At 36.3% G+C, this 27,321-nt stretch overlaps 1 protein-coding gene across 28 annotated transcripts in view; it reads right to left on the reverse strand.

Moving 5' to 3' along the window:
- Positions 1–488: 488 nt before the first annotated feature.
- The window catches only part of NRXN1 (neurexin 1), a 1,115,374-nt gene continuing 1,088,541 nt past the window's right edge, over positions 489–27,321 (reverse strand). For 18 of the 28 annotated variants that reach the window (XM_072768320.1, XM_072768315.1, XM_072768310.1 and 15 more), the window contains 2 exons: positions 25,837–25,924; positions 489–3,964 (listed from right to left, as the gene is read on the reverse strand). In XM_072768320.1, coding sequence (XP_072624421.1) covers positions 3,657–3,964; positions 25,837–25,924 — 396 coding nt within the window. In that variant the 3' untranslated portion in view covers positions 489–3,656. The remainder of the gene's footprint in view (positions 3,965–25,836; positions 25,925–27,321) is intronic. The other 10 variants (XM_072768323.1, XM_072768309.1, XM_072768327.1 and 7 more) reach the window with 1 other exon arrangement.

A 27,321-nucleotide genomic window follows, 5' to 3' on the forward strand; every position in this document is an offset into this window, starting at 1 on the left:
CTTTTCTTTATACTTAGTTGTGCAAGGCACATTAGTTCTTATGATCCTTACTACCCTATGAGGTTGATTATTATTACCCTTAATTTACTAATGAGAAAAGTGAGAGAAATTTTATTTGTCATCTTGTAGCTAGTAAAAGATAGTACTGGAATTTAATCACAGGTTTACTTGAATTATACTGCTTTTTTACAGAAAATCCTATGTATGAAATCAGCATCTTCATGTTGTTTTTAACTACTTCTTACACGTTTGCAGTTTCCTGGAAAGCAAGATGCACAGATGTAAACAGAGGTACATTTAGTGACTGTATCTTAAATCTATGAATGTAGATGTGCTTACTGAATATTAAAACCCAGAAAAAGATCGGCAGTATTCATTCCCTGCTTGTCTAAAGGGCAGGTTTTCCTTTCAAATTCAGTCTTCCTTACTGGGCCACTTTTCCCAAAATGGTGCCGCATATACTTTTTTTAAAATCAATAAATCCACAGTTGTATTAAGAAATATTTTATTAACAAAACAGTAAATTCCACTTGCTTAGCATTTCCAATAATGGATAAATTGGCCTTGCAACAGAAAAAACAAAACAAAACCCTTAGATACCCAATCACACAAAGCACTAGAAGGGTAGGGTCATGTGGCCTTTCTTTAATGTCTTGGGGATTGACCACCTCACACATTATTGTAGTATTTGTTTTTTTGTTTTTTTTTTTAAAAAGGCAACACATTACATGGATAAAAAAGAAGCATACTCAATCAGAAAAGTTACAGTCTAGAGATGTAATCAAATTTATGCCAGGTAGTGTGAAATCCTGTTAACTGCAAACTATTCATGGAACCCTGATACATTTGATATGAAGATACTTGGGATCTTATTCATGTCTTTTTTTCTCTCTAGCTCATGTTCCTCTCTTTTCTTTCTCCATTCACAAAGAAAGAAAGAAGAAAAAGAAGAAAAAGATTGCTAGATTTTGTGTAGGCCAATAACATTAGAAGTATTTTTACTGACAATATTAGATTATATCATTACATGAAATTTTAAAATTTATGCTGGAAAGAAACAATGAAATCAATCCCAAACAACATGCTTCATAGATATACTGCTTAAAAAATACCATTATTTAATTTGTTTTCTATCATATTTTAGAATCTTTCCAGTTGGAAACTAGGTTGAGTTCAGTAGATCATACGGAAAAGCAACCATTTCTTTTTAAAACCTCAAGATGTAAATTAGTGGTTTCATATTTACCTTCTTATTTCACTGGCTTTCCCTGAGTAAGACTGAATGAGAGGAAAAAAAAAAAAAAAGACATGAATTCTTTAAGCTAGCAAATTAAAAAAAAAGAAGAAAATCTGAAACACAAGTTATAGATAACTAAATTTTAGTTTTAAACCTCTACTTTCTGGGTCATGAAAAGCCTTTAAGACTTTTCACACAACACAATTACTTGGCAACCATAGATAGTGGTGATTTGCTATGAATTACACATATTTCTAAGGTGCTGTATGTCTGAAATCCAGGCCACTTTTTGGCTTTTTTCATCATCTAAAGTATCACAAAAGATGTTTTGCATTTTTTGCCTTTGCTGATTAAAGCTAATTGTAAAGGTATTCTCTTTTATGAAATCTAATATTATTCTTTTAGGAGATGTTTTAAAGTAATGCGACCAATTTTTACTGAGGCATCACCTTCCAATCTAATAATGCATTTCCTTTGCATTGCCTGCTCATATTAATAATTTATTGCTATGAACATCATTGAAACAATATGCAAAACAAGTGTATAATCTATATTTTTCTATTACTTAATGTGTGTTAAACTAAAACTATATTTAATGATATATATGAAAACCAGAAAAGTTAAAATATGGTCAATAATCAACAAATAGAGAATGATTTTTTAAGATGGATAGTAATACAGAATCAAAGATTACTAAAAATACTTTCTTAGTTGAGAAAATGTTTACTTTCCAAAGTGTTTATCATGCACATCAAGTTCAGAGATTTTATATACATATATAAAATCTCGTATGTATAATTTTATTGGAAACAAAATTTTTAATTGCAGCAGCCAGGGTGGTTAAGGTTTACATTAGCCTGTTTTGCTTCTGTAACCTCCCCCACAAAATGGTTCATATTCATGCAGCAATATACCAGTGATATTCTATTTGATAAGAAAAGGTTCCATTTCATTAGGGACTAAGATATTCTCAGGGTTTCTTGGAAGCATGATCTCAATGAAGCAAATCACCCCATTTGTCATCAATACCTTGGCACAACTATCTTCCTTCCTTCCTGCTTATCAATTTGTCAGTAAACATTTGCTGTTATATATATGCTTGGGTTTTCCATCATATTTGATGGATTCCTCTGGATTTGTGTGTGTGTGTGTCTGTGTGTGTATTTGTGATTGTAAATGATGGAAGTATGTGGAAAATGTGAGTATTTAGGGGAGAAAAGAAGATTATAAGATACATATGTATATATTTTACCTTCTAATTCACACCTTTCATACAAATACTAAAACTTAATTGCAACAGAATGAAGGCTGTACATGTTAGAAAAAAAAAGTAGCTGAGTCTTTTTATATACATTCATACATATCTTCCTTAGAATAAACACTACATTGTAATTTTTTTTAAAAAAGTAAGTAATTGTGGCAATTTATAACGGTGGCAAAAAAAAAAAAAAAAAAACAACCCTGAAATAATTGTTGCTCCGATGTCATAAAACTCCCTATACTTAGCAACACTTATAACATTGAATTTACCAAAAATGGCTGAAGAGCAGAGATATATTTTGCATTTTCTATACAACAGGCTATAAAACGTCACTTATCACAGTCCAGAAAGCACACAGAGATGGATTTTATATAAACATATGTAATAACATATTAAGCGTGCATGAAAATTTCCCAATGATTGCATCTATGCCCTCTTGTTTTTTTGTTTTGTTGTTTTGAAATTTTAGTGTGAAAATGTGCCTTATATTTCACATTGTTGAAAATAAGGCCTCCATACTTTTTTTCCCTCACCACCAGAAAGGGGCTTTTTGAATGTGTTCCTACACAAGTCTTCAAAAAGCCAGCACTTTGTTTCAAATGCAAGTTCCAACCACTGCTCCAGTTGCGGCCAGGTGGCAAACCCAAAGGTTTGCAGGTTGGGTCATTCAAAATGACACAGTCTTCTCTGGCAATCGGACTAACTGACTTCTCAGGAAAGCGCTAGCACTTTGGCTAAATCCAGGATCATAGGTAGCTTCTTTTTTTTTTTTTTTTTTTGTGTTGTGTGTTGTGTTGTTTTTGTGTTGTGCCTTGATGTTGTAATACTCCTTTGCTTTATGAATGCGTGCGGTCATCACTGTCTTTTAGGAATGTTCCAGCAACATAAAGACAGGCAGAGTAAATGAAAACACTGTGGATGTTAGGGAATTTATTGGCCCCTGTTTTTTTTGTTTTTTGTTTTTTGTTTTCTTTCTTTTTGGAGAAACAAGAGCATGAGATACTTGTTTTTATTTTTTAAAAACAGTCTTTCCTTCCTGATTGCATTCCCTGTCTTCTTTTGTATGTGCTTCGTAAAAAGGAAAGTAAATAAGTTTATATTATGTCTCAGATAAAATGAAGACTATTTCTATACAAGGGTCTTTTTAAGATCTTGGAATCAGACGTAATACTCTTTATCCTTGTTTTTCTTATTTTTGTTGGCGCTTTTCGCACTGCTGGGTTGTTTCTCCTTTACGACAGCCCCATTGGACTGTGCTGAGTTACTGATGTAGTTTCGACTCTCGTCCACATGGTACGAGCCTTCATCCCGGTTTCTGTACTTGTACATGGCATAGAGGAGGATGAGGATGCACAGGGCGGCGGCAGCTACTATCCCCACCACCATGCCCGTGGTGCTGCTGGACTCCCGAATCACTTCTGCTGAGCCTGGGTATGGCTCTCTCCCGCCTGCTCGGGTTGGGTTAGCTGCAGGAGAGAGGGCGAGAAGAAACATCGTGTGATGACCGAGTTCACCCAACACCCGAGAGCTATCACATTATAATATATGTGGGTATGTGGATATTACTTCTACATATTATATACGTATATAATTACATATACATATTACCTAACATTTACCATCTATTTCCATGCCTAATGGAATAACACCTACTGCTTTAGGGAAAGTCTACTGCTGCTAAATGTAGCAGTCCCTGTGCCTCACGGTCACTAAAAACTAGAGACTATGAATCAAAGCCCTTGGGGGGGAGATCTGTTGCTATCTTTTCTTTATCACAGATCAGTTAACAAGATTTTGTAAGTGCAGCCCCAAATAAGCTTCGTGCAGCTCTTAAGGACCACGTTGATGTGTTAGGTGAAAAATCATAAACCCGACATGGTAGATGAAATCATAATGACACTACCTTATACTATCAGAGGGTATTAATTTAGCAATCAAGTTGATGTTCATACAGAACACTTAGGGCTAACTCCAGACTCTGAATTATGATACCTAAATTTAGTAATACTTTAGAAATCAGATTGCAGGGCAGCCCTGGTGGCTCAGAGGTTTAGCGCCACCTTAGGCCCAGGGCGTGATCCTGGAGACCCGGGATCGAGTCCCGCGTCGGGCTCCCTGCATGGAGCCTGCTTCTCCCTCTGCCTGTGTCTCTGCCTCTCTCTCTCTCTCTCTCTCTCTGTCTCTCATGAATAAATAAATAAAATATTTAAAAAAAAGAAATCAGATTGCATCATACAGTAATGAATACAGTACTGAACAGTAAGATAATCCAAGCATTCTGAATGGACTTCTCATGCTTCCTTAATAAAAGCATGATTTTAGTCACATCTTTACAAACTAAAATAACACTAAGTCCTTTTATGTCGGAGGTGTATTTATTCATATAAGTGTAGTATGTATCACTTATTCACTAGCAGTGGCTGAGTGACCACCAAAACTATATTTGAGAGGGTGAAGTAGGAAAATATTTTTTCTCAGTTTTATAGACTATCTAAATCGGATATGAGTCAGAATTTAGTACTTAATACATAATAATGAATAAAGGACTGGCTAGCCCACTTTTTTCAACTGACAAAATTCTCTTTTAGTCTTTCCAATGTATAAATAAACTCTTCCATGGTATAAGAAATGGATTACAGGGTTCATTACTGTCATCTCCAGGGCCTAGTCAGGCACTGAAATTGATGATAGATGGAGAGAAAAAGTCCTGGAATTTAATATGTAAATGGGGTTTGGAGAGCGAGGAGCAGCTCTTTTCCTCTACATAAGAAACTTTTTTTTTTTAAATATTTTAAATGAATAGTAACTGTACAGAGATAAAAACCAATCCTATCTCTGACCCTCAGGTCATTTTTCTCTATGGATTATATTTTCTTTCCCTGAATCTCTGTCCTCTCTTTTGTCTTACAGAAAAAGATTACTTTTCAGATGCAGCGAATTAAAAATGCTATAATTTTCAAAATGTCATTTTTTTGTAATGCATTAAAATAATCTCAAGAATGAATTAAAATAATCTCAAGGTTGTAAATATGTATCAGATACAGATAGATATGTGCATATAAATGGTGTGTGTGTGTTTATATAGAAACTGAATAATTCAAGAAGACTAAAATTATGACTATTAAACATCATTTAGGAGCTATTTTTTAATATTTCTACAAAAGTGCCTGTTAAATACTGGTAGTCATTTACCAGCCATAGCTCTGTACTGCTCTGTAATTCCATTTTCAAACATCACCAAGACTTCCTCTGCATAATGGGGGTTTCTCACTGTCACTATCCTTTCGTTCCCCAAATAACGCCTTACAGAGTCACTTACAAAGTACAGCCCTCAGTCGCAAAGCCGCAAGAGGCTATGTTCTGGAGCTGCAAAATGTATCAGGTGAAACCCTTCTATTCTGAGTATGTTCCTGCTTGTTTTACAAAAGCCAATGTAATGTTGCTGAATAAAAGGCCGTAGAGTTGCTTCTGTGGCCAGGGTGGAAGGAGACAAAGACCATAATCCACAGCATTTGATTACAGGAAATTAATTCCCTCTCAAGAAGAATGGAACCTCCTGCAGGAACTCTGTCACTACCTCACAAACCAAAAGCAGCACTTTCTCTCTCAAATATGGTCATCTTTGCCAAAGTCGGCCAATTAGCTCAGCTGCTAACTTCCACAGAATGACAACTTTTTACTTGCTCATTTGTGGATCATTCTTTTAACATGGTGTCTTAAGAGCTAAAGAAAAGATTTTATTTAAATGTTACATAAATCTTTCCCCCCACCCTGATGGAATGCTTTTATTTTAAACACATTTCCAGAATTACCTCACTTTGTCTGTCAGAGAAGAATGGGGAGAATGGATATAAAATCCTCATCATATACTTCATGCTAGTAAGAATTGAGAGTTTTAATGAAATGCAGGGTTTAAATGTTCTAAACTAAGAGTAGATATGTTCTTTTTTTTTTTCTAGTTAGGAACTGGTATGATAAATGGACTATCTTATCCAAGAATTTTAATCTTACTTTTATCTGCTCAAATATTTCTGATATATTTTCAGAACAACTGTGTAAGAGCACAGGAACAACAAGTTGATGTTAAAACTAGAATGAGATTCAAAGACCAAAGCAAAGCCTCAAATGCTTCAATTTTGCCATATGGGCATTTGATAAACACCTTCTATTTAAGGAAAATACTCGCCTTTTTTGCAACTCCAGCCAAAATGTTGCTTAAGTCACATGCAGGCCTAAAAATATCTCTGTAACCCATATGTAAATAAAGATTCTAAATACCATTTTCTAAAAATAGCCGACCAAAAAATGCCAAAACCCAATGATGAAACACTTTACCCTTTACCCATCAATTGACATTAAAAAATTAATAACCGCCACAGGTATTCTAATAGGTCTGTTTGCAATATGCAGTCACTTCCATATCTCACTGATTATTTAACAACTTTTTTTTTCAGTTTTTGCTTCAAATCTGAAGGCTAAGTGACATTTTTCTTAAATTTTGTGCTAAGATCAGAAGTGTTTATACACTAAAGACATCTCTCCCAGATGTACAAAAAAGACTAGAGAAATTTGGGGCGCCTGGGTGGCTCAGTCAGTTCAGCTTTGGACTCCTGGTTTTGGCTCTGGTCCTGATCTCAGGGTCCTAGGATCCAGCCCTACATTGGGCTCTGCTCTCAGTGGGGAATCTGCTTGTCCTTCTCCCTCCCTCTCTGCTCCTCTACCCCACTCTCTTTCTCTCTCTCCAATAAATAAATACATAAAATCTTAAAGGAAAGGCTAGAGAAATTTAACTATATTTATAAATTATAAATGTGGCTTCACTTATTGTTATAAATGGTTTATTTTGATGATCGCTGGAAAGCCTCTGAGGAAATTTCACATTAATTTAAATGCAGAGAATAGTAGAAATAGCTAAAAAGGCTAAATGCCTTCTTATATAATTTAGTTAAAATTTTATAGCAAAAAAGAAACACAGCCATCTCTTAACCCTTTATAACAATGAGAACAAAGAAACTTGATCAGAGAAATCCATAGGCAATTCTTTTATTTCATGCATTTGAGAATTTTGCAGCTCCTGTGCACTCTATAATACACTAAATCAAGGCATTGTACATAAATACAAGAATCTATATGTGTTTCCTCTGCAGTGTTAAGAAATAAACAAATAAACTAAGGTTTACTTTCACTCTCTCTCCCTTTCTCTGCTCCGCCCCCCACGTGATGAGAACAAACAAAGTAAAGGAGAGTAAAGGAGGAGCAAAGAGAATGGAATATATAAAAATCAGCAGTAAGTCCTTGAATGGTCAGAAGTTAACTGACTTATAGGTGAAACTAAGCTAATTGGACCAGAGGCACAAGGAGCCCAGGTCAATGGAAACTTTTCATTGGAAGACCATGGATGGGGACCGAAGAAGCCAGAGCACATGAGGACCCTCTGTTAGGACTGGAAACAGGCAAGTAAGCATTCAGCTGTGGTGGTGGCACCAGTATTTTGAGTTGATGGTTAGGTCACAAGCCAAAAAAAAAAAAAAGGAAGAAAAGAAAAGAAAAGAAGAAAAGAAAAGAAAAGAAAAGAAAAGAAAAGAAAAGACAAGAAAAGAAAGAAAAGAATAGATGAAATATTCCAAGTGCCCGTTTATATCCTCTTTTAGTGATACGTAAAGTAGGAAAGCATCATGAATTATACACAATTTCTGTGAACACTGAAACAATAGAAGATTTTTACCCCCATGTCATCCACACCCATGATGCACCCTCAGAGTCAATCAGAATGGAGCGTAAATCGCTGGGTCTACTACCTGCGAGGAAAGTGCATACACACACCAGAATGGCAATATGAAGGCTTTTGATCTCTGCTGGCATTTTTGCCTAAATGATTCAGAAGCTATTGACTGCACTGGCCAAGACAAAGAGCTGTCAAAAGGGTTATAACCTCTTTCATATAAGCTACTTTTCAGCTAAATGGCTGTGAAAATATTCCTGGGACTCACGGACGGGTAAACAGTGTTATCTTAGAGGACAGATGAGAACTGATTTTTAATTCTTTCTCTATCTGTTCAAACATTTGGTAGGATCTCATGGTCTCCAGAAGCCTTCTACATAGTCTGTTTTGGCCAGATTAATCAAGAATCTGGGCCAAAGTATGTTAGCTCTATGTATTTTCTTATTTTTCATTGCCTAATTACTACTGTGATTATTTAGGGAGGCATAGTCTTTCAAGTCTTAGGATACTTATTAACGTATTTCCACATTATACCCCGAACCAATTTATTCATATCGGATAATCCATTGTGGAAAATACATAGTAAGTACAAAAGAATCCAGTGCCTTGTCATATAAAAAGCATAAAAAATGCATTTGTTGCTTTCACAAAAAATTTAAAAATGAAATATTCAAAATTTTAACTTATCCCTCAGTTTGCTGAGATAGTTATTTTAAACAGCCACGACAGGAAAAGAAATTGTCCTGATGTATGTTCTTTCTTTATTTTTGACAGCCTTTGGCACTGCATCTGTGAAAGAACATCATTTCCCCAAATAAGAACTCATTTCGATCCGGTTAAAAAACACCATGGAACAAACATGTTTAAGTGATATATGAGGCTACAGCAGAGAACAGAAAAGTGAAGATTGTTTGTAGCAGGTCTTATTCCTTAGCAGGTCCTCTGGCCCTCTGCCAACAACTCCAAGCTCCTCTCCACTCTTCCTCCTACTCCCTCCCCCTCTCTACCCCTTCTGTGCATCCTGCCCCCAGCTCATGATTTGTCCTTGAAGGTGGCCCTAAAAGAGCATAATGGGTCAGCAAGGTGTTCAAAGAGTGACAAAACTTATCGCCAAGTTCCTAATTTCAAGTCCCAATATAAAATCATCTTTACTGGCAAAAAACAAACAAACAAATGACTAAATGTGATTTTTTCACTACAACATAGTCTTTGTGTTTCATCTTGGAATGGTTTACTTTATAATTTAACCTTCTAAATTTGTTTACAGAATAAAATTATATGCTTTATCAAAATAAATGGCATTTTGTTACCAATCTTGAACATTTTGGTATTTTATTATGAATTTTGTTCTGCAGATGGAGTATGGGGATATGTAGAGCACATTAAGCCATTAAGCTTTGCACAGGAGCCTGTATTTCTCAGTTTGCACAGTCTGGTTGTATCTAGTCATAACCTTAGTTTATGCAAATGGGGAGCATAAAGCCCACATTTCCTTAAGATGATTCACAACTGAAGTTCTAAAATAACTGCATTTTGGAAGGTAAATTTTTGAACATTAGCCAGTTTTTCCAAAGAGGCTTCACTTTGCAGTAGAAAGTGTCTGGCATCCTTTGATTATTCTTTCTGAGAATGGAAAAACAGCAATGAGATATTGTTATTAAAAAATAAAACTGCTCTTGATTTATGTTTTTCCAATACTGCACAAGAACTGATGCTTATAGTCCTAATTATGTCACATAAAATGAGGGTTTGGTGGGTGGTGGGACCTTATATTTCCATTGGTGAGTTCACCAAGGCAATAACCATGCCATCAGATGCTCTTTTTATCACTCAAATTGTCATTTTTATGAAACTATTCTGTATACTTGGATGAGCTGTTCTTTCACTGTAATCTTATTATATTTATGTTGTTTCCAAACTTAGCTTTGCAGGGTAAGATTACAGTTTCCAGACGATTCTTATTGTTTGTTTTATTTCTTCAGTATAGGCTGTTAGTGTATAGGTACGCCATCAACCATGACCCTGTCACATCAAGGATGAAGCAAGAGTTTCCTAATATACCAATGACAGTTTTTGAGTTTTAAGAAAAAAAAATACAAGAGACTGCCAACTTTAAGAAATAGTAAAGAATAAAGCACATTAATGATAAAAAAAAACAAACAGAATATGAGCTAAATATTTCACATCAGGAGGGGTATATAAAGGATTATAAAACTATAATGCTCAACACATATCATTCTGCCATCTGAAATTGTTAGATATCCTGTCTTACAATAATCCTTTTTAAAAATTATGGGCAAGATGCATTCATTGAATTCTTTTCTCACTGAGTCTCTGACCAGTCTTTCTGGTTTTATCATAAATTAAACTAAAAGTAACCAATTTTAAATTTCTGTCTCCACCCCACCTGCCTAAAATGATCTCATTAGAACAGAGCACTGTACTGTGTTTTAATAGATGTGGAAATTATTATAATTCTAGGCTAGTCTTGGAAATGGTTTCAGATTTATGAGGGAAGATTTGATTTTTCCAGTACCCAGTTTCATTAATACTGTGAAAAGAAAATTGGAATTGTAGGCTCCTGGGGTGTTTGTAAATTGAGATTACCACATTTTTGTCCCCCCATCTCCAGAAAAATAAAGTTAGTTATTTTTTCCATTTCTGTGCTTCAGTACAATGTGGGTCAGAAGAAACAATTATGATGCAATCACTCAAAAGAATGCATGCTTAAATGCCACAGCTGCAGAAAGGTAGGCAATGATCTGTATGCATGCTCTAATTTCAACTCACACTATGGTTTTTTGAAAGGTGATGAATGCTGGGTGTTTCAAATCCCTCCCATCTTCCCTTCTCACCAACTCCACCCATTCCTTGAATATTCAGAAGTTTGCTCATGCAGGTCAGACAAAAGGGTTGAGAGAGGACACATCTGACACATCTTAGCCCTTCTGATGAAATGGAGAACTTGGAAATCAATAAGCCTTTTCCACCTGTGTGGCTGCTTGGTCGAACATTTTCCTCTGCTATTTTCAAATCCACAAAGGCTCATGTTTGAAAGGAAGTACAGAGGCCACCACTGAGGGATTGAGGGATTGTTATCTTTACCAGAAATCTCGGTACCACAAGGGAAGGGATGCTAGCCACAGAAAAACTCATCCTGTGCCTGTAGGACAGAAATCACCAGCTAGCTCAAGCTACTACCTCAAATGGCACCACATGGAACAAAAAAGGCAATGGACAATCATACTCTGTATGACTTTGGTCACAATGAAAACTAATAGAGGAAAACACACATTGCCCCTCATCTCTGGGGGAGACATTATGTGGCGTTTACAGAAGCCTGTTCTTCAATCGTCTTATACTTCATAAATTGTGTACCTATAACTGAATCATCTACAGCCTTCATAAAATTTAACATGGTCATTGTGCCTCTAAGGTTTTATTAGAACCCTTGAGAGTGTCAGAGTATTTACTAAAGTATCAATGTGACCATCATTCTCGTGGCCTTTCATGGCCTGGCCACAGCTACCTACGCAAACTTATCTTCTATTTCTTTCAAAAGAATTTGCGGCCACAATTTTATTGCTGTCCCCAGTTTCCACATGCCAATATAATTCTACCTACATGCATGGCTCAATACTACTTATTCCTCAAAATTAGCTTAATGCTCCATATTTTGTGAAGTTTTCTGAGAATATTCACTCCTTCTGTCAACTAAAATATAGTGAACTAGAGTTATGTTCCAAGGACTGTACTAGGTCCTGGGGATAGAGTGGATAACCATAGACACTTCACATTGCCTTCATGGACCTCAACTTAAGTTTAACTTAACTTAAACTCAAAGTGATAGCTGGACCATGTGTGATGAAAGAAAATGGTTAGCTACCATGCAGGAGTAGAGCAGGAGTTTCTGATTTAGACGGGGGAGTCAGAAAGACCTGACTTCGTGACATTTATGCTGAGACATGGAAAAGGACTGGAGACTGTCAAGTGAAGGGTGGGAAGACTAGAGTCTTCTAGTCAGAAGGAATAAGGAGGAACGACCTCGTGGAAAGAAAGAGCTTATTTTTCAGAAATTCAGAAAAACAGCGATTGTAGCATAGTGATTGCTGGGGGAGATTGACAAGAAATTTGAAGGTGGATATAAAAATTAACATATATGTCATAGGCCATGCAATGAAACCATACACGATGAGATCAGCATATTGTACTTTATAAATAGTAACCATTTTATGGGGAAAAAGGTGTCACTAACAAAGTGAAAATGCAAGTAAAAATGAAAAGAAACATATTTGTAGCAATATGGCAGACCAAGAGTTAATGCCTCTAAAATACAAAGAGCATGTATCAAATGATATGAAAAAAATAATAATCCATAGAAGAATGGACAAAATTACACATAGGCAAGTGATGAACAGATGATCTAAATGAAAATTAAGTGTAGGACAGGGCGCTTGTTTCATTAGAATGGAAGTCAAAACAAAATAAGGAGGTTTTTTTTTTTCAATAAACTTAGAGGAATAAAGAAAGAAATAGTGATAATGTGGTAAATATATTTATTTGGGAAATTTGCTAGTGAATACAAATTCTTTAGTCACTTTTTAGTAAGCAATCTAATAATATCTATTAAAATTTTAAAAATACCAAAAAAAAATAAATAAAATAAAATAAAATAAAATTTTAAAAATATTAAATTACAGGTGGATGATGGGTACATGTGAGTTCATTAAACAATTCCCTGTAACTTATTATATGCTTGAAATTCACAATGATAAAAGTTAAAAACAAATCTTTTAATCAAACCTTAGTTTGTGGAATATATTCTATATAATTAAATATACCAGCACATAAATATATAATAAGTACAGGATGTTCGCTATAATGTTATGAGAAGAAAAGAGAAAAGTGTAAACACTTAAGAGCTTGACTACAAGGCTACGGTTGAATAAATTATGGCATACTCATAATCTAGAATTTTAATAAAGTTGAAAATAGGAGTTAGAGTCAAATTTGTTGACCTGAAAGATACTCCTAATATATTAGTAAAGGAGAAAAGCTAATAGTTTAATTCATATAGCATGCGCCTACTTCTATAAGGCAAGAAAGAAAAGCAACCTTATATTTGTATACTTTTAATAGGAACCTGGTGAAAGATATATGAAAGGTTCATGTCATTACAACTGGTTAAGGTTTAGAGGTGAGAAAAAAGGGGGAAAATAAAATAAAGTAGAAAAATCTAATTAGGGCAGCCTAGGTGGCTCAGAGGTTTAACACCGTCTTTAGCCCAAGGCCGGATCCTGGAGACCCGAGATCACATTAAGAAAATGTGAGAGACCTTTGATTTCAAAGTTGTAAGTAACGGTAATACACAAGTGGGCAAAACACTGGCAGTGACATCATAAAGATCATTCCCTCGATACTTCCCTAACTCCCAGCCCCTATGATATCTTCAGTAAAAGAAGGAAATATGATATTTATTTAATGAAACCTTCTCCTATGCTTAGGCAAAGTTGGATAATATTATATCAATGTAAGTATCATATCTGCATTTATTTTCTTTATGCCTCCAAGTAATAAGCCACTTAATTCCAATGACTAAGTCACTAAGTTATTTTAAGTCAACCAAGTTAGCAATCTCCAGTTTGGTTCATTTGGGTGCCTTATTTACATCAACATCATCTGACACCCATCTCACTACAAATAGTTGAGAGCTAATTTGGAGCTCTTTTCTCAAAATAAGCAGAATAGTTGCAGAAGTTTCTAGGGTACTTTTCAAGACTGTTACTATTGAAAAGGAAGTTGAAAAGAGCCTCATCAGTCAGGTCAAACATTCTATAATTATTAAGCGAAAGAAAAGCCATATAGGCAATAATTAAGAAAATCAGCTTCAAAGCTAGGGAGCCTAAAGAGTCTGTGTTTTTCATCAAAATGTATTAAACTTCAGAAAATGCAACAAGAGCTATATTTTGAAATGTAGATTATACTCTCCATTACTGATTTTTACTCAACTATACTCTTCAATAGCAAAATAGCTTCTTTTTCTGGCAGCTCATTGACTAAAACATCTAGGAATACACACACCCAGAAATCCCTTTTCTTAAGATGCATTTCACGTTTTTACACGCAGAAAGTCGAACAACCAATCTTTACAGAAACCTAGAGGATTCATTCCAAAGAATCTTCAAGTCTGGAACTATGAATTTAGGGGGAATCTGGTTTATAGGAAGACAAAAATGGCATCAAGAGTATAAGTAAATGGGATCCCTGGATGGTTCAGTGGTTTAGTGCCTGCCTTCAGCCCAGGGCCTGATCCTGGAGTCCTGGGATCGAATCCCACATCGGGCTCCCTGCATGGAGCCTGCTCCTCCCTCTGCCTGTGTCTCTGCCTCTCTCTCTTTCTGTCTCTCTCATGAATACTTAAATAAAATCTGTTTTTTTTTTTTTTTTAAAGTATAAGTAAAGTAGTGAGGAATGTGTGTGTATGTGAATACTGTAGCCTTCCTTCTGGTTTCCTGATAGAAGTTGCTTGTCATGTTTTTTTAGTTTTTGGTAGGTTTTTTACAAATTACACTCAAAGACAGGGTGCTTGAAGAGCTCCAGATTATACCCTGGTGTTAGCTTACTTAAGTATATTGTGTTATCAAAAACCCGCTTTCTTAATTTCCTACCAAATATTGCATAGATTGACCTTTGGTAGATATATTTTCACATGACTTAATTGTCAACTGCTATTCAATGCGGCTGCTATGCCTTCTCACTCACTGTGAGGCTTAAATTTCTTATTTTATTCACTAACAACTGTTATTTTTACTGAATTATTGGTACACGGTAGGCTCTGTGCTGTACACTTTACACACATTGTCTAATTTATGCCTCCTAACAACTCTGTGGTACAGGTGTTATTACTACTGTATAGGAGAGGAAACTGACTCTCAAAGGGGATATGTCATTTAGGCCTCACGAGTAGCACAGACAAAATTCCAACCCAAGTATTTCTATAGCTATTTCAGTTTTATACATTCAATGTGTCTGCATTTATGACCACAGAAAATTTGTTAGTATTTTCAATGTCATCCTTTCCTATAGAACTGGATATGTTAGGCTTCTTTTCTACACAGCTATTGAGCTCTAACCCTTCCAACTCGACTCTGCTGCACCTGCTGCCATTTATCTGTCAATTCCGATAAAAGGAATTTGCATTCCCACAGAATCTTAGAGAAGCAATGCAGAGTGGTAAAAAGAATATTGGACACTGGGTTCTAATCCCAACACTGCACCTAGCTGTAACAATTTATGATCCCCTGATAACATTTTTTTTCCATCACAAACATAATGGTGATCCATTATTTACCTCCCAGGGTCAGCAGGAAAATCAGATTGGGTCAAATAATAAACGTGAAAGCACTCAGGGAAGGATAAAGTGCTATATAAAAACAATGATAGTCTGATCTGATCATTTTCCCTGTGTCTTCCACACTAAAAGTATGGAATCAGCAGCTGTCCCAACAATTAGACACTTCTGCACTATGCACTGCATGCCATGTGTCAATCAGCTGTGATGGTGAACACCTAGGACATTTTATTCTCGGGGGTCACTGTACTCAGGGACTTGCCTAACATGAATGGAATCCCTGGGAATTCAAGTGACAAAAAGATCACTTGATTCACAGGGCATATTGATTCAGGCCATTAATTGTCATGCTGCATGTGGAACCTGTTTCTGTTTATCTGCGAAAAATTCTGTCTTTACAGATCAGTGCTCTCTGGCTCCCACGGTTGGGGTGCATTAAATTTCTCCCTCTTTCAGAATTTCATTATGATATTTTATATTTGTATGTATCATTACATCAATCACCTAAGGCCACACTTTAGTAGTCACTGACAGCGAGGCTCTTCTGATGAGGTTTTATGTTTCTTTCTAAAATTGTTAGGTCAATTCTTTGCTCCTCCTTCCTTCCCTGCTCTGGAATTCTGTGGTGTACTCTGAATGAAACACAGAGTGTCATCTCTACTGTAGAGCTGTGTGCTGGGTGTTAGGTGCTCCTCCACCAGGGTTCCTGCACACCATCTGTAGAAGTCCAGATCATCCTGGGTTAAATAGGGCAGTATGTAATTTTCCTGATTTAACACTGGGTCTACTCACTTGGGGTGATCATCTTTATATTCCCATCAGAAAGCTATTGCCGTCTCAATTTTCTTTTGTTGGAAAAAGTTCACATTCTTTTTGGCGAAAGTGTGAGAGATTAGCCAGGTTCTCCACTGATCTCATCAAAGGAAAACATGTCAAGCCTGGAGCTGGGAAATATGGAAAGGAGGCCGTCCATCAAGGGGGGTGGGCTGGGCGTGTGGCGCTCTGTCTGGTTATGTCATGTGGCCCCAACGACCTGAATGTCTTGGGAGGAAGAACAGGCAGGAAAGCTAATCATTCCTTCTCACAAGAGCTCAGCAGGGCAGAGACCCACATTTTTTTCCTCAAAAAATAAGAATAAAAAAAAAAATAAGAATAGCAGTTGATATGTGCCCTCTTCCCATCCTCACAACCTAAATTTATCCCAACGGAAGCACTGCTTTTGTCTTACTAGTTTCATAGTGGCTACTGAGAAAAGTTTTATGCTAATAGAACTCAGAAACACTTTTAAAAACTTTTTAGGTGTTAAAGTGCCAATTACTAATGTTTCTCCTTCTTGCCAGGGGATATAGGTTTATTTCCATTTGTAATATGGTTTACTCCTTAGTTAAATTGCCAGTATTACTGATAAAAGTTAATTTATATTATCAAAGGTTCTATGTGGCAGACTGAATGCTAAGTGCTCTACATGCATTTTGGCTTTTATCAGCACAACAATGTCATGAGTATTTAACATTATTCAAGCCATTTTGCAGATGCAAAAAGTCAAGTACACAGAGGTTCAATGCTTTGCTTTCGATCATACGATTACCCAGCAAGTGGCTAAACTCACTCTAACTTCCGGAAGTCTGCTCAAGGAAATGGAAGATTTTTGCATCCTTGTAGATGTGACAGCATTGGTACTTTTCTTTCTGCTAGTTTTCTTTCTTTGCTGGCCTCTGTCTGTATTGGCATCTTTGATACATCTTTTTTTTTTTTTAATCTAGAAAATTAATAAAGTCTTCTTGTCTTTCTTATTTTATTATCAATGCCAGGATTCTGATAACACTGAGATTGGGTAAGGAGTTTAATAAAGACGACAGTGACTGAATCAACAAGTCTGATGACCGGAGATGAGACTTGCAGACTAAAGTCTAATGTAGCATTTGCTGCTCTTTGGAGTGCAGGAACCAACAGAGAAAGCATATGGCTCTTCATGGAACCAGCATGCCCTGTAAGTGCAGTGTTCAGAATGTGCTAGGTTACCTCTGATATCATTAATAAAATACCAAGAAAACAGCACAGGAAAACAATTCCATTACCAAAACAGGTATTTGATATAAATCACAAGAAGACCTGGTTTCATTCTTCCTGGATTTCCTATTTCCATAAGAGATAGATTTACCCTATATTTTGCTGAACGTTTACCACATTTCTTCCTTCAGGGTTCATGAATAATTTTAAAATGACAACAGAGGCCTTATGGTATTTTAGCATTTTCTAATAAGGACATGTGATATGAAAGGTTATTAATATTTTAAGGTTAGATACATGTAGATTGAGTAAAAATTTATTGTGTACTCATTATTGGATTTCTCTGTTACTAATATAGGAAGGTTCTGTGTTAGCAGCCATGTACTTTTTTGCAGACTTTCAAGTAAATGCTTAATCTATCATAGCAAACTCACTCATTTCTTAAGTAATAATTATAAGCAGCAAACCATGTGTTAGTAAAGATGTTGGAATAGAGCCTACTCTCTCCAACATCAATAAGGACTGTGGCTCACCTTTTACTCAGATCAAATCTGTATGCCTTATGAGGGCCCTACCAGAAGACAGAATTATGCATCTACTGGCATGAAAACAATGTTAGTAGCAACAGGTCCTCCACTCACCAGTGGGTTTATTATAATTATTTGTTATACCCTCAGTATGTGCCAGGCACGCTGCTAATTACTATGTATGCATCATCTTCTTTCAATCTTGTAACAATTCTATTTTCTCCATTTTACAGACTAGGAAATTTTGCCTAGAAGGGACTAAGTAACTTTCTCAAGATGGGGAAAAGCTGCTACTCAAACTAGTTCTATCTGACTCCAAAGTTACAGCCAGAACTAATATTTGTTCCTTGTTGCTTATCACGATTCTTACAAAAAGCTCTTAAGAGCTTTTGTAACATGTGGCAATAATCCATTCTATTTTATTGTTAAAAAAAAAATTCCAGTGGTGCGTAGGTGGCTCAGTAGGTTAAGTGTCTGCCCTGATCCCAGGGTCCTGGGATTGAGCGACAGTTCCCTGCTCAGCAGGGAACCTGCTTCTCCCTCTCTCTCTGCCCCTCCCACTGCTTGTGCTCTCTCTCCCTCTCTCTCACTCAAATAAATAAAATAAAATAAATCCAAAATCATAGAAAGGTCAAACTAGTTCACACTGAATAAAAATTGTGTTCTGAAAACAAAAACCACCTTTTGTTTATTTATTTATTTTTTCCTACTGATTTCCTGGTAGGAACTAATTTTGGTGAATGGAATTGGTTGCCTTGAAACAGAGAATCATCTTCACTACCAAGACCTTAATATTCCCCACAGCTTGACCAAACTTTAGACCGGCTTCTTTCTGCTTCTAGGCCTCTGGCCTCCCTTTCTTTGGCGCATATACTTTAGAAAACTTGTAATTTCAAATTTCTTCTCTGCCCCTTTGATATGTAAATATTTAAAAAAGCCTCTTGCTAGTGTTACTACCCAGGATTCTATTCCTCAAGAACCTAAGAGCTGTCCCTTTGAAATATAACCTTCAAGAGTGATAGCTTCCCATCTTCCAATTTCTCTGGGAAGATAGAAGCCTAGTTGTAACACTACTTCCAGTCATGAAGATATTTGAAGGAAAGGTTTACTTTTCCTTTGGGTGAAGCCAATTAGCAAACCACATGTGGTCTATGATCCCTCTATGGAAGCTCTTAACAACTTTCCAGTCTTCTTTTTTTTCAGTTGAGTTGAGTTTGAGGTGAGCTCAGGGTGAGTTCTGGCCTCCATGTGTTACAATAATATTGAATGAACTTTCCTTGCCTGTGTAACTCTCCCCAATGTAATTTTTGTTTGGACATTGCTGCTCTCAGAAAAACAGGGGAAAAGCGAGTGCAAATGATGTCTAATGACTTTCTTCTTCTTTAACCACACAGCATTCAGTTTTATTCTATTTTTCTGGAAAATTAAATTTACATGGGAAAAAAAATGGTTCCTACACCAGAAAGTCACACACTAAAAATCTACTGGCCCATCAGTGCCCCAAATCCAGGCGCTCGCTCTGCCCCTTTAGGATTACCTGGGCCCTGACTCTATATGATTGGTACTCACTGTGGCCTGATGCTCAGGAGACACTCTAAATGTCTCCAAAAATGATGTTTCCTAATTAATGCTGTTTTTCTGCCTACAGCTCAAAATTTCCATTTTAACAGCAATGTATTGGCTATTATGGCTAATTAAACTTGCTTTTGAATAATTTCATAATACATACACAAAATTTAAATGTAGCACAAAATTATCTTCTAATCAGGCTCTAAAAATATGATCTAATAAGTGATATATTCCTTTAAATGATTGTGATTACTTATTTAATGAAAAGATGCACCTTGTACAGTATACATATCTTTATTCCTAATGTGGTTAATGGGATCACTTCAATAGAAATCCTTTGATCTTTTCTCAAAATAGCACACTGGAAAACCACTCAAAATTGCATGGTAATTGCAGCAAATTTAGCCTAATGAATGGTAATACATGTAAAGGACCTTTTACCATCAAATTTAAATTTATGCCAGCCATGGAATTATTTAAATGAACATTTAAAAAATTAATCCTATATTTGTGAGGTGCCTGAATTCTAGAACAATCTTCTGCATTCCAAGAAATTAAAAGCCCACCTTTTCTAAATTAGAGAGCTTACTAGCTCTCTCATATTACAAAAAGGAACTTAATTTCTCCGAATCTCCCTAGCTATGAAAATACTCCACAGTTTTGCAAAATAATGACATATAATGAAGTACGAAGGACAATGATGAACACAGAATAAATCTTCACTAAAAGCCAGTTATTACTGTTATCTATCATTATTCATGTAACCTGAACCCCAATCAATGTGGGGCAATGTGATATAACTGATGGGCAATCACAGGTATTCTTTGAGGAACTGTACTGATCACCTCATCCCCATTAGTTCAGCTAATGTTTAAGAAACTGCCATAGAAACGATGATCCTTTTCCTCTATAACTACTCAGATTTTTATTAGTAAATTTTTCTTTTTCTCATTTGAAAAAAGTTTGAGTTGAACGTGGCCCAATATCCTATTAGCTACCTCCTCAGTCCCCATTTACAAACATAAAGAGCATAGACAAATCATTCTAAGCATTAGAAATTTAAGAGAAAATTGTCCTTCCTAAGTGTGCTCCCAGGAAACAGGAAGCTGGCTCTGTTTCCTCTGTAACAAATGACAGTATAAAGTTATTCATCAGGAAGCTCCTATGCCAAAGAGGATCATTATCTTCATTTATAGTCTTAAGTCTTAGATATAATCTTAGATGTCACCTCTTCTAATTTCTTCAGGAGTTTTGAGAAAAGGGTCTGTTTAGAAGAGGGCCTCAAAACTAAAATGTATAGACAGAATTAAGGGCCATTTTGGAACGTAAGTGGTTTGCAAGGCTGCCATTTTGTCAGCTTACTAAGTGAATCAAAAACATAAGATTTCAAAGAACTCAGTCTTACAAAGCCTTCTCTTTATGTGAAAAAAAAAAGACATTTTAGAAAATATGCATATTTACATAATACAAACTCTAATAACAGTACACACTCATATTGCATGTATTATGACCAAGACACTGTTCTACAACATGCTTCAAATATATTAATTCATTTAATCTAACAACCATATCTCTAGGCTGAGGAAAAAGCACATAAATTGCAAGTCCTTTTGAGAAGTGTGAAGAAAAGGTCATACACTTGTCACATGTCCAGGCAGCTGAAACCCAGCATTTTAAGGCAATGTGACCTAGTTGCTTATTCTAAAAGTTGGGGTTCAATTAGACCTCCTAAGTTGTATAGCCACACTCTTATATTCTAAAACACTAAATTTATACCAATGTGAAGTTGTCACCCAATGCTAGCCATGCAGGACAGTGTGACTGGAATCAAGTATAATTGAGTTCCATGTGTTCTCACCCAGGGGGTGACTCCTGATCCAGTTTCAACATGCACACTTCCCATCAGGAGGCCTGAGTGGTTTCATTAGTTGCCCACCAATTTTCAGCCAGGAAAAGTAACAGCATTACGTAAAAGGGAAAAAATAGCTTGAATATTTTTTTTATATAACTGAACTGGGAAAATGAAAAGCAACCATTTATTCTCTATTTCATGCCAGGGATTGCAGTTGGTGCCTTAAATATATTTGCTTTAATTCTTGCAACACCATGAAAAATAAGTATTTTAATGTCAAAGATGAAGAACCTGGCAATCATGAAAAATAACTGAAAAAGCATGTGACATAGAATGAAAGATGGCTTTCTGTACAATGAAAATGAAGGTGCAAATTTTCTATTTCTATTCCCAGTGGTTAACAGCAGTGGGTGGTAAAGTAGGACTCAATACTACTTAATCAATGGTGGAATTGACAGTCCACCAAATATACAACTTCCCTCTTCTTTAAGAGTTTTGAGTGGAGCCATAGAGTAATTCAAATTCATCAAATACTTGATAAAAGGTATAGTTTACTTGTGTTCAGCCAGATTTTTCCTGTTTCATTAATAGCCTTAGGAAGGCACGGAAATGAGCACAACCCATTTTCACATAAGAAACCACTTTTTTTCAAGAGAGGGTTCATTAGGGTGATTAGAGAGCTTTCATATGTAAATATTCAGGGATCCTGAAAGACAGTGTGAAATACAGAGAAGATTTGGGCAACCCACCTGTAAAAGTAATTATGCATCTTTTTACAAAAATGCCTTCTTTTGTTGGGGTCCCTGGGTGGCTCAGCAGGGTCCTGAGGTCAAGCCTGGCAGTGGGTTCTGGACTCAACAGGGTGTCTGCTTGAAGATTTTCTCCCTCTGCCCTTCCTCCCCACTCTCTCAAATAAATAAATCTTTTAAAAAAACTTTCACTCGTTTAAGGAATAGGAAAAGTACATGGCAGATAGATCTATTTCTGAATATTTAACTCAGTATATTACATTCCTATAAAAATCAGTTTCCCAAAATATGACCTGCTGATATCTGACATGATTTCCATCAAGTTATATCTAACAATAAAGTCTAATCACAGCAGCAACTATAATTTTTGTCCATGTTATTTTATGTTTGTATTCAAGATGAAAAGCAAGGAAGAAAAATATATTTAAGAAAACCACTACATCAGTACATTGAGAAACAAAGATGTGCAGGAGGGGCATCCTATAATGAAATAATATTGGATTAGAACATGATTAAAAAAAAACACTGCTATTTAAAAAGGTGGTTGGAAAATAAAAAAAAAAAAACATATACACTAAGGATTTTATAAGAAGCTGTCACACAGAGCCAAGTCTGCCAAAAGAGCAACATTGCATGCATTATTAAAGATAGGTATGAAAAAATCATAGGGAATTAGACAGAAAAAGCCAATGTAGAAAAGAGCTCTCACTTACAAAGTGTAATGTAGAAAGAGAAAGCATTCATGAACTACATCATCAAGACACTACCAAGGAGAGGTAAGATCACAAGTGCCTACAGCGATAGATGACATTGAAGCAACTGAATTTGAAGCTTAAGCTTTAAGACTTGATGAACTGAAAACTATGGACTGTGGAAAGAAGGACCAACGGAGAGGATGGAAAGTTCCAGTAGACTTGGTGCAAGAGTATGGAAGGTGCTGTCATCACACATAGTCAGTAGCTGCTGTGCCTTGTACATTAGACAATGGGCTGTGATGTAGTGGGAGAAAATTAAAGTTCACAAAACAAATCCATGCAGGGGGCAAGACAAACAAGGTTCCTGCTTCACAGAGCTTACATTCTTGGGCAGATGCAAACTGTGCATTAATGAACAAGTATCAAACAGGTAAGCAAAAAAGATTCTTTCTGATAGTGACAAGTATGGGGAAGAAAATGGAACAGAAACATTGTTTAGAGTATGGCTATTAAACTGCTCCTCACTTTCCACCATGCTATAATATGTCACAAAACAGACATAAGTCAGGTGAGTAAAAGGAGAGGGGATGACCAAAAAGTTATCTCTCTTCTTCTCTTCTCCCCCTATTCTCTCTCCCCATCCCATCCTGTTCTTAGGGCTGGTGTTCCCAGAGAAAGAGAGACACAGTAATTTAACATATTTATTATTTATTTATTTGCAAGAGACACACAGAGAGAGGTAGAGACATAGACAAATGGAAAAGCAGACTCCCTGCACGGAGCCCAATATGGGACTCGATCTCAGGATCCTGAGATCACGACCTGAGCCAAAGGCAGATGCTCAACCACTGAGCCACCCAGGTGACCCAGTAAGATAGTCACTGAAGAATGGTTAAGCAGTGGCTATAAGAATTGGATCATTTAGCTGTGCTCAAGAGGGAAAAAAAAAGCAACAATTTTAAGTGCAATAAGAGTTCTCACACTGAATTTGCTAGGTACTCAGGGTGAGGATTCCATATATAAAGAGGATGATGGTCTACAGTCAGTCAGCAAAAGAAAGATTCAGGCCAGAAGAAAACCAAGTACAATGAGTACTGTAATTAGTAAGAATCTATACCATTTTCTGCACTATGTTAATATAGTGAGAAATACTGCAAAAATCAACATTCTCTCAAGAAAATGTTAATTGGGAAAACAAAATCAAAAATAAACACACACACACACACACACGCGCACACACACACACCCCAATGTACAATTTAACACCAGATTTTGTTTTATGAACAATCAATGCTGGAGGATCTCAGAGAAAATCAGATATAAAAAAGAATGTCATGATCGGGCATGTGGAAGTAAGAGAAATAAAGAACAAAGAAATGTAGGGAAAGGGAAGGCAAAGAAGCGGGGTTGATGTAATGCAAAAAAAAAAAAGAAATCACTTTTTTTTTTTTGACTAACACAAAAAGAATGAGAATACCAGTTTAAAACAAAACAAAACAAAACAAAACAAAACAGGTAGGAACCTAGCAAAAGGGCCCAGAATGGTGTCATGAAGTGACCCTATCTGTCCAGACAATCTAAAAAGAACTGTTGCAGAGCCCAGTAAACTGGAGAAATGGAATGGAGGATCATGAAGGTTTTAAACACATTCTGGAGGCTGAGAATTTTGATGGGTGGGGTGGGGGCCAGAGGAAGGAGGACGAAAACATGACCTGTCTGTATCTCCTTAACTCCTCCTGCTGAGATGTGACTGTGAGTCCCTGCTCCTTGTGGCACCTGGTAGCTGCTCCAAGTGCTTAGAGTATGTGGCTACAATCAATGGGTCATGATATTCAAAAGGAGACACAAGATATGCATCCTGAACCATTTTTGTAAATCCAAATATCAGAATGAATAGATTTACTTTAAAGTGATATTCTCCAGAAGAATATGAGGTAGCTATTTTATGGTGACATGATGTTCTTCTGAGATTCCACCTCACGCTACAGAGGTCACGAGCTAGCTGACAGTTGTTAGCCTCTCTTCAATCTCACTCACCTTGTTCACCTACACAAGAAAATTACTGACTTTGAAGAAGCACTGCTTTACAGAGGAAACTAAAAGAAATGACCCTGACATTCAATATTACGAATATCTGGAAGCAAACCCAGCCTATGATTCATTCATTTTCAGAGTTATAGCCACCACTTAGTGGTACAGGGCTGCTTTGGAAACCGTATTTTTGTGTTAGGCACACCATATCACAAAGAAGGAGGAGAAATTATGCACCAACTATAGTTAAAATGCATCAGCTTAAATTTTAGGGAGACGCGGCAAGACTCCTATATTTCTCTATTAAATATATCAAGGATTCTACCTATGGTTTGTTTTACTGCTGCCATAATACTCTTACTTTTGAAATTCAGAAATTTATCACTTAAGATAATTTGCTGGCAGAGTGAGTGGTGGGGACTTTTTGTCAGTAGAAAGGTCAAATAATTTTCCACAATGCACTACAATTTTTAAGCTTTACAATTTTACTATAGGTGACCCAAGGGAAAGCTCATTATACCGTTATATACAAAAATTACACTGTGAGTTAATGGAATGTGAACGGTAAGGTAGCAGCCTTGTGTGCTGTCCCCCACTGCTTTTTCTGAAATATATAATCTTGGTGGGTTTTGGTTTTCAAATTTGTTTTTCAATAAATGTGGGGAAATTTATCCACATAAAAAGCAAAACCCCATAACTCACAATGAGGGACTGTTTAATGGGGGGGGGGGACTTCTACGACATAAATGCAAAAGGCTCTTCTAAGGACTATAGCATGCAACAAAGACTTATTAGAGTAAAGCAAAAAAAGTAAGAAAAAAAGTCGACTAACCTAACCCACCTGAGCTCGGCTCACAGGGGTCAATGTCCTCGTCATCGCTGGGACATTCTGCTGAGGCCACAAGGATGTCATCTGTGGTCTGTAAAAGAATCACATAGAGCAGATTAATTGAAAGGGACCTAACAGATATTCGTATCTTTATCCCAATGACAAATGAAACCTCGTTCGTGTTTTCCTGATAGGTTGAGAAACCAAATTCAGTATTTCCCTCCCTGAGGACTCAGAGCCTACATTTTTTGGCCTACTTTGGATCTCTCATGGACGTATTTGCATATTTGTGAAAACCTGATTACACCTTATTTTGCGTAAGGACACGGAAACGGTGGTAGCCAACTTGTAGATAACCATCCATTCCCCCGCACAGAGAAGCTGCACACAGTGGCATACAGAGGTTTAAGACAACCTGGCACAAGCAGATGATTTGAAATTTATTACAACCCTGGAGGGCTACAAAGTATGCATCAGTAGGCTTTATGCAGTCCTTGTACTTGGCTTCCTAAAAGCAGAACAGCTATAACCTTTTATATTCATGACCAGATAGAATTTGATGAATCTTTGAGATATAGCTTGTCATTATTAGGAAACACAGATTAAGTAGAGGATATATTTCACCAACACATTAAAGGGAAGCAAACATAGTCCATTTGAGGAATTGTATGTGTAGCTTTCACACCTGATTCTTATTTTTGCGATATTCAGGTAGCAGGTATCGTTTCACCATCGTCCTTTCATCATTAAGGTTTTGTAATAAATGAAAAGCGTATGGGGGGAGGATATTTTACGGCAAAAAAGGATAGAGGTGACAGTTTTCTCTGTGACGTTCTAGTTGCTTCATTGCACTTGCAGCAAAAAAGATAACCATCACGGTAATAACAAGGAGAGTGTGTAAATCCTAGCAGTAAGCCACATAATCAACACATTTACAAGCACCGAAGGTTGTTCTTTATTGCCACTTACAAGGAGCAGTAAACTCAGCATAGGTATCGCATAGAAATTGTGAAGGTTTACATCATATTTGGCTAACGCTGAAGTAACAAAGAATTCAATGTATAAGACAGAAAACATCTCATTACATTGGCTAAGGATTAAGCGGATTATAGTTGTTTAGATGATACTCAGGACCACAACACTGATGAAGTCCTTATTTAAAAACAGAATTATAATAATATGGATCCTATATTAAAGAAAAAAAGAAACATGGTATGACTTACTTTCATTACAGGAGTACTTAGTATAGTGAGGGAGTAAAGTATAAACAAATAAATGTTAGGAAAATGGTGTCATTTTGAAAAATGATGATGAAGGGTAATACACTTTTGTGACGAAAACTTGGCTTAAAATTCTTTCAAGGTCAGGGTCTTTACTGAAAAATAATTTGTTCAGATGCTAACATTTCATGATGTAACTCTAGATAAACACAAGCATTTAAATAGCATTTTGACATGGTTTCATGTTATTTTGCTCTTAATTCCCCTG

Source organism: Canis lupus, chromosome 11 (genome assembly GCF_048164855.1).
Source record: "Canis lupus baileyi chromosome 11, mCanLup2.hap1, whole genome shotgun sequence".
NCBI lineage: Eukaryota > Metazoa > Chordata > Mammalia > Carnivora > Canidae > Canis > Canis lupus.